This window comes from Elephas maximus, chromosome 4 (assembly GCF_024166365.1).
Source record: "Elephas maximus indicus isolate mEleMax1 chromosome 4, mEleMax1 primary haplotype, whole genome shotgun sequence".
In the NCBI taxonomy this organism is placed as follows: Eukaryota; Metazoa; Chordata; class Mammalia; order Proboscidea; family Elephantidae; genus Elephas; species Elephas maximus.
In genome coordinates this window covers 52,759,783-52,769,739 of record NC_064822.1, presented here as the reverse complement: position 1 = coordinate 52,769,739, position 9,957 = coordinate 52,759,783, and the positions used below count along the sequence as shown (strand labels likewise).

Genomic DNA, 9,957 nt, shown 5'->3' with positions numbered 1-9,957 from the left:
ATGGTGGCTGCACGTGAAGTGCATTGGCTGGGAGTCAATTCTGGGTCTCCTGCATGTATAGTAAAAGGACTCTAAACTAGTATACTTCTGTTTTTCCCTCCCAGCCTTTGTCTTAGTGTTGTCATACATTTTATCTCTGCATATGTTATAGACCATCCTTTACATTATTATTATTTTCATTTAAATAGTCAGTTATCTTTTAAATAGCAAGAAAAAAACAATAATTTTACTCAAGTAATTACCATTTCCGCTGTTCTTCATTTTTTTTTTTTCATTCCTTTGTGAGATCTATTTTTTCTGGTACCACTTTCCTTCTGCAAGTTGTCAACTGAAGAACATCAAAGAAATCTTTCCATAACCTTAAAAATTCCTATATGCTAGTCCTAACCATTCTGTTGTCCACATTTTGTATCCTATTCACTTGAATGAGCTTTGACTTAATTCTTTCTAAGCTTTATAATAGTATTATTGATGTGAAGATTTAGGGTATTTCTCATAAAATAACACTTGTGTACAGGCTGTAAAGAAAAGTATGGTTGCTTCCCCCAACATCCATTCTCCTTCTCTTGGTAATGACCTAATTTTCATTTTTTCTGCCCCCCTCCCAAGTAGCCAATGAGGGAGGGTGATTCCACTCTTAGTTCTAGGGGTGGGGTATGTGGCTCAGGCCAAAGGAATAAATATCATCTCATCCTCTGTCCACAGTGCAGGAGTAGACATGAGACCTAATTTGACCCAGTAAGACTAGAGAAGACGTTTGCAGGGAGCTCCTGGGGGAGAAGCTGTTTCTATTTCTAGATGTGATGATCTGATAAAAATTCTAGAATATTTACAGCCTATTTGCCACCCTGAGGTTCTTTGAATATACCTGATATCACTGGAGGCAGAAAGGAAAGAGGAAAAAACAAAAGCCAGGTTCTTGGCAAGGTTGTTGAGCCATGAATGAAACCACCAATGAAAGCTACCTGGGTACATGAAACAGTTTGATTGGATTTTCTGTTGTTTGTTACTTAGAGTGCAAAGTGATACATTTGGTAATATGTCACTCAATAACTCTATTATCTTGTGATCTCGGATTTCTTCTCAAACCAACCCTCATATCAGTAGGATAGCTCAAAAAATATGTTTCTCAATACTGTAGACAAAGAGGACATGTGTTTGGCACTGCACTTCTTAAAAGGAGGAATGAAAATAACAAGGACTGGCTTTGAAAATCTCAGCAGCTCTCCCTTTCTCATTTCTGACTTAGCCAGAAAGTGCCATCTGATAAGAACATCTCCATGTGAGCCAACATTTTTGTAAAGCCTTCAGGAATATTGCGAATTGATTGCAATCATTCTTTGAGGATGAGTAAGACAGTAGTCAAATTAGTAAAGTCATTTATCTTGTATACTTATTTACCTCCTGGAGGGAACTTTTTTTGAAGATAATATTTATAGGACAGTAAAACATGTATTTATTTGAAAGTCTGTTAAGGTTGAATGCTTATTCTTGGTCCTATTTTCCACTGGAAAATGTTTTGATACTAATTTGACTGTATAAGCAAAATTGGGTGATGTATATGTATGGGGTTGGAATTAATTTAATAATGTATATATATATATATGATATCAGTAGTGGTGTTGATGAGTGTTATACAGTAAAACCTATGAGAGCTGGAATCTGTGTCAGGTGGAAGACTGTCAGAGAAGGAAAACTCAAATATTTTCCACTAAAATGAGTGATAATGAGACTGCACCCTGTCCAAGGTGGAAATCTTTTGAGATCCAGAAAAACAAGGTAGTCTCTTCGAGCTCTGGCTCTGACAAGTTTCACTGTAGTTAGAGTATTGGTTCAACTTCTCTAACACGGGCGAAAATCAGAGTGGCCTAAAGGGTTGTTTTTGTTAGTTGCTGTGGAGTGACTTTATGGATAAGAGAATGAACTGTTGCCCTGTCCTGTGTCATCTTCATGATCTTTGATATGTTTGAACCCATTTTTGAGGTTTTTGCTTCTATGAGTTATATGTAATGATACTTACAACATTTAGAAATTAAAACAGAAATTTAAAAAATATTATTTATTAATTCTTTAAAAATAACAGTAAATAAACTCACTATATATTAACACCAGAGCAATGGCATCATCACTTATCATGTAGCCCCTGGAAAGCTCCACAGTACACAGAGAAAGTGAAAAAGGTAAATAACGTCTTAATATTATTATGACAATAATTTTGATCTCACAGGCCCCCTTTCCCCCAAAATAGTAATGATAATTCAATTCAATTCAATTTTGTTCAAGTAAGATTTGTTTTTAAAATTTATGTCTGGTCTGAGATTCCTTTTAACTGTAGTTTACCCAGAAAGCATATATTTGGATGGGTGCAAGGGGTGTGGACAAGACAGTCTAGACTGACCTTGGCTGGTCACAGAAAAGAGAGCAAATGGTTCTTTAGTCTGGATCTGGACCCTGTATTAATCCCCTTAATCAAGTGATTTTATGAAAGTAGAACATCTGAGTTAACTTATTTGGGAAGAGAAATCTTTTTTGCAAGAGACCGAATAAACACCTGGAACTGAAGGTGTTCAGTAGAAAGTTGAGGATGTGGGTGGAGAAGGTATAATCCAGTGGTTCTCAAAGTGTGGTCTCAGACCAGCTGCGTCAGCATCACCTGGGAATGCATTAGAAATGCAAGTTCTCAGGCTCCCTACCAGACCTACAGATTCAAATGCTTTGTGGATGGGCCCAGCAGTGTGTTTTAACAAGCCCTCCAGGTGGTTCTGATTTGCTAACTTTTTTGCTAATGTTTGAGAACCGTTTTTATGACATTTTCCATAGTTACGTTCTGTCAGAATGATCTCCCTCCTCTGTCCCACGTCACTTCCTCCCTCTTTCTTTCCTTCCACAAACATTGAATGCATTGATGTCTTTTCGGTGTTTTTATGACACTTATCTGGAAATGTACACATGTGCACATCACGTGTCTATCTGTAAGCCTCACATTAGTGCAGCCCAAATTCAATGTATCAGGAATGTACAGGTAAAGACATTTTATGTATAATTCATTGCCTGATAGTTGATTTATCCTTTTGTTCCCAGCATTAACTCTAGGAAAACCCTTTCAAATGTTGAAGCTCTACAGTTCCAAGGGCTTGCCTGCCCTGTGTTAAGGGCTGCCCAAAGATCATTTTCCATGGTTATTGTATTTTAAAAATTCTAAATTAAAAGTTCAATAGAAGAGGGCTAGTTTAGAGGATTGAACTCAGGACAAAAAGATTCATAGTCACTAGTCCAGCGTTCTTAAAGGACATTCATTAGGAACGTGATCAGAAGAATGGGCTGGCCCACCAGAGGCTGGAGAAGGATTCTTATGGAACAAGGGACAAGGTCCACTTACATAGAATAGGAAGTGTGTGTGTCTATTTACATTAGTGCAAGGGCTTTACCTGGGGCAGAAGTGGTGATGAAATTAACATAAAGCTACTTCTTTTATTCTCTGTATAGTGTGGAGAGGGTTCCATGCCATTTATGCTTTTATGAACACATTACATATACACGAAAATAACACAGAGAGTTGTGTTTGTTCTTCTCTTTTCCTTCAATGGCCTTGGCATTGGAAGCAGGTAGATCTCACTCATTGACACTACAGAGCTGACTTAGAGATGGGGTTGCAGCTGCCTGTTGTTCTGTGATACAATTTCAGAGCTTTCCAAAACCCAAGGGATAGCAAGAAGTGCTTCTTGGATGAGTGTTTAAGTTCTTTGATTTTGTCTTGTGCTCCATGACTTCTATCGGCGTTCTTGGCTTCTCACCACTCTTGGTTTTCTAGATTGTTCTTCTACTCTTCCCCCTGTAAAGATATAATGAAGTCATAGCTGTATGTGTAATACTGCACCAAGAAAAATGTGGTTCCCACCCTAAACCAATGTGGTTAGAGCAGCCAACGTTACCCAATCGAACTGTTAACTTTAATTTCTACCCCAGGAGACTGTTACCTTCCCACATGTTAAAATGTGACCTCAAGGCTTCTCCATTCCTCCAGGGGCCAAGACTGACTGCCCCATCTTAGCCTCTGCTCTGTGGTTCTCACAGCATGATAATTCAAAGTGCAATAAGTGGATCTGAGAAAGAGCCTATGAAAGTCTGCCCATTTCCCTGTCAACTCAGGGCTGGATGGTTATAGATGTGAAGCTGAGGGACTGAATTATAGGATGTGCTCTGCTTTGCGGTTAATCACCAAAATAAGTTGCCGTTGAGTCTATTTCAACTCATGGCAACCCCACATGTGCAGAGTAGAACTGTGCTCCATAGGGTTTTCAGTGGTTGATTTTTTTGGAAGTAGCTCTTTGAGGCACCTCTGGATGGACTCGAACCTCCAACCATTTGGTTAGCAGCTGAGCACATTAACCATTTGTATCAATATTACTTGAGATCCTCACTTTAAGTTTCATTCTAGGATATAGTTACCACAGGGTCCCACTATCACACACATATTAAAACCTGGGAGGTATCTGTGACTCATCTCTCTTCCTTAACCCTCACTTCCAATCGGCCACCAAATTCTGCTAATTTTACCTTCTTTATATATTTCTTGATTTCTCCCCTCCTTTCTAACTTCTGTCCACTGACCTAGTTCAGGCTTTCGCTGTATCATGTGTGGAGTTATTCCATTGCAATGTAATCAAGCTGCCATCACTATTAAAAACCAAACCCATTGCCATCGAGTTGATTCTGACTCATGGCGACGCCATGTGTGACAGAGTAGAAGTACTCCATAGAGTTTTCTTGGCTATAATCTTTATGGAAGAAGCCCTGGTTGCATAGTGGTTAAGAGCTACAACTACTAACCAAAATGTTGGCAGTTTGAATCCACCAGGTGCTCCTTGGAAACTCTATGGGGAAGTTCTACTCTGTTCTATAGGGTCGCTATGAGTTGGAATTGACTTGATGACAACGGGTTTGGTTTTTTCGGTTTAATCTTTACGGAAGCAGTTTGCCAGGCCTTTCTTCTACAGTGCCGCTGGATGGGTTCAAACCACCAGCCTTTAGGTTAGTTGTTGAGTATAAAATGTTTGTACCACCCAGGGAGCTACCACTATTACTCACCTTAAACCCAGCCTCTATACTGCAGCCAGACCATCCAAACAGCCAATGTCACCATTTGCCTCATAAATAAAGAGTTCTGTGCGTCTCCATTGCCCTCAGGATAAAGTCTAAACTCCTCAGCCAGGCTGATCCTTGATGACTTGGCCACTGTCCACCCCTGCAGAATCATTGTCCCCACTGCTTCCATGCACTTCACCCCCTAGTTGTTTAGAACTGCTTGACTTTTCCCCAGTGGAGCATCACACTGGCTCAGGACTCCTTACCTGTCCTCACGCTTTTCCCTCTGCCTGGAAACCATTTCCTGCCCTTCTTTATCTGGCTGCAGGCATTTCAGGCACTATCTCCTCTAAAAGCTTTCTTTAGATCCTAAGTAGGGTTAAGTGTTCTTTCTCTTCTCTCCTATAACACCTTGATCTTACAGTCTCATTTTTTCTCTTTCTCCCCCACTAGTCTGTAAGCTCCTGAGAACAGGGGCTATGTTGTATTCATCTTTGGGCCACTAGCACAGTGCCTGCTACACAAGAGATGTTCTATAAATGTGTTTTGATCTGTGTAGAGGACACTAGCTGCAGAGCAAGAATAATAATAGCAACTAACTGTGCTGACTGTTTTTCATGTACCAGGAAAGTTCCTACCATCTCTGTCCTATAGACCTCTCTGCAGTGACGGGGATGTTTTTTTATCTGTGTTGTCCAATAAGGTAGCCACTCCCACCTGTAGCTACAGAACACTTGAAATGTAGCTGGTGCAACCAAGGAACTGAATTTTTGATTGTGTTTAATTTATTTAGACTTAAATTTAAATAGCCCATGTGGCTAGCTGCTACCGTATTGAACAGTACAGCCCTTTACTTTTCCCAGTGCTTATTTAGAGCACAGGATCATCTAGTTACTTCCTACCTTGTTCAGAGGTCCCATAGTACAGGGCTCCAAGCCGTAGTGTGTCGGCAAATGTTTAACAACCAGCTCTCTGAAAGAGTTCGCCTATTTCCATGGTGTAAATGCTCCCACCATGGCCCTTTTCAAGCTACAAATCACTGAACGCAGAGTTGGGAAGAGATGTACCATTGTAGAGCATTACCACTGTACGGACACAATAGATGTAAGTAACACTGAGAACAAAGATAATAGCAAATGTAGTAAAATCATTAGGAAGTGATTAGTTCTGAGTATTACATTTGTTTTTAATATAATTTACTTTGTTGTAAGTTTATATAATTTAATTTTTAATAATGGCTGTGTTTAACCACCATCTCACAGAATTTCTGAAAATTTCACACTTGGCTGTCGTGAGCCAGTGCGAACCTGCTCCAGCACATCATTGGCTCTTAATAGTTGCTGAAAAAAAATCTTAGGATACGGTGATCATTCAGGAATTCAAATGCAGGATTTCTGTTTGGCCACAGGAGGGCACCATCCGACGAAATTATATGCTAGCGGCAATTTTGGACAAACAGAGGGCTCATTCTGAGATTTATGTTCGAGTCTTGCGAAGATTGTAGTTCTGGGAGTCCTCGCGGGAGCGCCTATAGTTTCAAGCAGTTCTTTGTTTCACAACATAAACTCCAAACCGTTAAAAAAAAAAAAAAAAAACCGAACCCATCCCTGTCAAATCGATTCAGACGCATAGCGACTATATAGGCCAGAGTAGAACTGCCCCACAGGGTTTCCAAGGCCGTAAACCTTTACAGAAGCAGACTGCCACATCTTTTTCCTGTGGAGCGACTGGTGGGTTTGAACTGCCTACCTTTCTGTTAGCAGCCTAGTGCTTGACCACTGCACCACCACAGCTCCTTTTTCCAAACCATTACCGCTGCCCAATAGCTTAGTTCATCCCTTTGTGTCTGAAGGCCTTCAAGCTACCAAAACAAAGGATCTTTGATGGTATTTATTAAGCCTTGTCAGCTAGGGATGGAGAGGATCTAACAAGTATGGAGCACCTACAATGTCAGGCATTTTACCAACTTAATCTCATGTCATCCTAACATAACACTTTAGGAATCGGCTAACACCTTAGAAAAATTGGAAGACGGTCAGGCATGTGCATAATTTCTAATACAGTAACCCTGAAAGGCTCATCATTTCCATTGAAACAATTTGTACTTCTTAATTCACATGAGGAAAGTTAGAAGTATATTGTATTCCTAATGATAAATATAAGAACGGAAGATTTTTTCTCTCTTTTCTCTGCGGCTGGGCTAAATATAGCCGTATGTGGCTAGTTGCTATCCTATTGGACAGTGCAGTCCTAGACTTTTCCCACCCTTACTTAGCACACAGGAAAATCTGGTTACTTCCTACCTTGCTCAGAGCTCCCCTAGGGCACAGCTCCAAACGGTGGTGTTTTTGATGGGTGTGGATCTATGTTTTCTCAGAGTCTTACTGGAGGGTTTACACCAGGGTTGACCAGAGCACACTCTGGCAGAGGTAGGGCACCCTATGTAGTCAAGACAGTGACGTGGTAGGTCTCTGTAATTCTCTACAGGGTGGGAGAAATTCCAACTTTTCTTAATAAACCATGGCTTTCGTGAGATATTTTCACTCTCTTTTCTTGCTAATACTATTAGTCTACTGCAGTGGCTCTCAGAATTTAGTCCCTTGACTAGCAGCTTCAGTATCACTTGGGAATTTGTTAGGCATGCAAATTATTGTGCCCCACTCAAGACCTGCTGAATCAGGAACTCTGGGGATGGGGCACAGCCATCTGCGCTTTAATAAGCCTTCCTGGCGATTCTCATGTACACTGAAATTTAAGAACCTGGCCTAACGCAGAGTTGTGAAACCTAGCTACATATTAGACACCTCTGAGGAATTTTTAAAAAGTAGTGATGTTTGGGCCCCACTCCATAGATTCTAACTGGAGTCCAAGGGTTAGTACCTTAAAAAGTCTCTCCTGATTGTTCTACTATGCAGCCAGGACTGAGAACCCTAGTCAATGCCAATCAGGCCACACATGGGCTATGTTCCTGGTCAAAGGGGCTTTGACGGAAGTGTCTGCAGAGGTGGAGTGGGGAGCACAGGATAGGAAAAGCTCAGTAGAGGTGCTGCCTTTGGTTTCCTTCTAGCAAGGCGGAGGGCAGAAAGATCTTGGGATCTAGAGAACAATAGCAGTTTCAGCCTCTACTATATAATCTTGGTCAAGGTGCTTAATCTCTCAAAGGTATAGCTATTCTAAAGGTTATTGGGAACATAAATTGAAATAACGTACAGAAGATAAGCATTGAGCTTAGCACATAGACACTCAACAAATGTTAGTTTCCTTTGCTTTCCATTTCGCTGCTGTTTTAACTCTCTTTGAGAGACTCTGGTAATACATCGAGGGCTGGTTCTTTCTCTACTAATCCCCAAACAGCTAGTGGTTAGTAAGAGAATGGGGTGGACTGGGGGAAAGTTAGACCTGGTTCTTGCAGGTACTTTTCCTACATGTTCTTTGATGAAGTGCTGCACTCACAAGATTGGGCAAGTGCTTCTTTGAAGTAGCATTGGACTCACCATTTTCGTTGCCAGGTGAACACACTGAGAAGCAGGATACTGATCAGCAGGAAAACACAGCTGGCCACTGTCGACAGAGAGATTAACTCAGCAAAGAAGGGCCCTGGCCTTGGTGTTGAGGGTAGCAGGAATCTAGGTCCCCAATGCAGGCTGAGAAAATCCCCCAGATGGGCAAGGTTTTCCTGAAGGGGTGGGACTCTGCAGTATCTGCTTTCCTTTCTGAGAGTACAAGTCCCCCACAGAACTTCTTAGGAGACTTGCTCTGTCTTGAAGTAACTAGAGCTAGCATGGGGTGGGGTGTGGAGAGAGAGCCTTTGATTAAGAAAAAGGGGATGATGCCTTTCCTCAAGAGTCACTGTTCTTTCTGAGGGAGCAAACTGATGGGAGCTCTTCAGAAAAGTTCAGAGGCCTGGCCTCATTTAAAGAGGCAGTGTGTAATTCCTGGATCCGGTAAAAAAAAATTGAAACATAAAAATAAATGATAAACACATTAACATCTCTTAAAAGTGTTCATATTTCCCAAATTCTGCTTTCCAGTGGTACTAGAAAAAAAAAAAAATTTTTTTTTTTTTTTTGGAGATGTTGCCCAAAAGCCTGGTCTATCCCCCTACCAGGAAACAATTGCAGTGTTTATGGAATGTTATTTCTTTCTTTCCCAGGTTATACTGCATCCCTCCCTCTCTTGCCTCACCCCGTGCAACACACAGACATAGGGGTATTGTTCTTTAAGATCATTTCAGGAGAAACTGGTTGGGGCTGGTTTGAAATTTGGCTCACAACTTTCTAGAACTAAATTCTGTGATTTGGAGTTATGTTAACATCTGAATCAGTTCTTTACTCTTGTAAACATTATGTAGCATAAGGAGGGGGCCATTTTAAGTCAATCCGCCAACCAGCAAATATGTTCCACAGTCTCTGATGTACATTTTGCCAACAAAGAAAGTGACTCTGACCCACCTGCAATCTGATACTCTGTAGTAAATATAAACGTCTCTGTGGTTGTAACTGCTTCTGTATATTTTTGAGAAACTGTGAAAAAGAGAGAGCGGAAGAAGCTCAGTTATGTTAACTATAGGACATCACAAGGCTGGAGAGAGTTAGGGCACTTCAATGAATCAGAAACTCAGGAGACTGAAAGAAGGGGTGTGAAAGAGAAGCAGAGGCAAGTGGCAAACTTTATATTCTCCATCTTGAGATTTCCGTCCTCATTCTAGTCAATTCTTTTTCTTCTCTCTGAAACTTGACTCAGGCTATGCAGGTTTCTAAGAGTGAGGCTCCTGTTTTGGAGGAGATGGGAAGCTGTGGTGGTTGGTTTTTCTTCCCCCTTACTGCTTTTTTACATGTTGGAGGAGTGGTGGCCTGGTGAGTGATGTCTTTA

General features: G+C 41.0%; 1 protein-coding gene across 3 annotated transcripts in view; it reads right to left on the bottom strand.

Moving 5' to 3' along the window:
* Window positions 1–2,044: 2,044 nt before the first annotated feature.
* IL2RA (interleukin 2 receptor subunit alpha) overlaps window positions 2,045–9,957 on the bottom strand; it is a 71,517-nt gene continuing 63,604 nt past the window's right edge. Inside the window, exons 6-8 of one of the 3 annotated variants that reach the window (XM_049882040.1) lie at window positions 9,537–9,608; window positions 8,580–8,646; window positions 2,045–3,832 (exon numbers count right to left, since the gene is read on the bottom strand). In XM_049882040.1, the coding sequence (XP_049737997.1) occupies window positions 3,808–3,832; window positions 8,580–8,646; window positions 9,537–9,608 (164 nt within the window). In that variant the 3' untranslated portion in view covers window positions 2,045–3,807. The remainder of the gene's footprint in view (window positions 3,833–8,579; window positions 8,647–9,536; window positions 9,609–9,957) is intronic. The other 2 variants (XM_049882041.1, XM_049882042.1) reach the window with 2 other exon arrangements.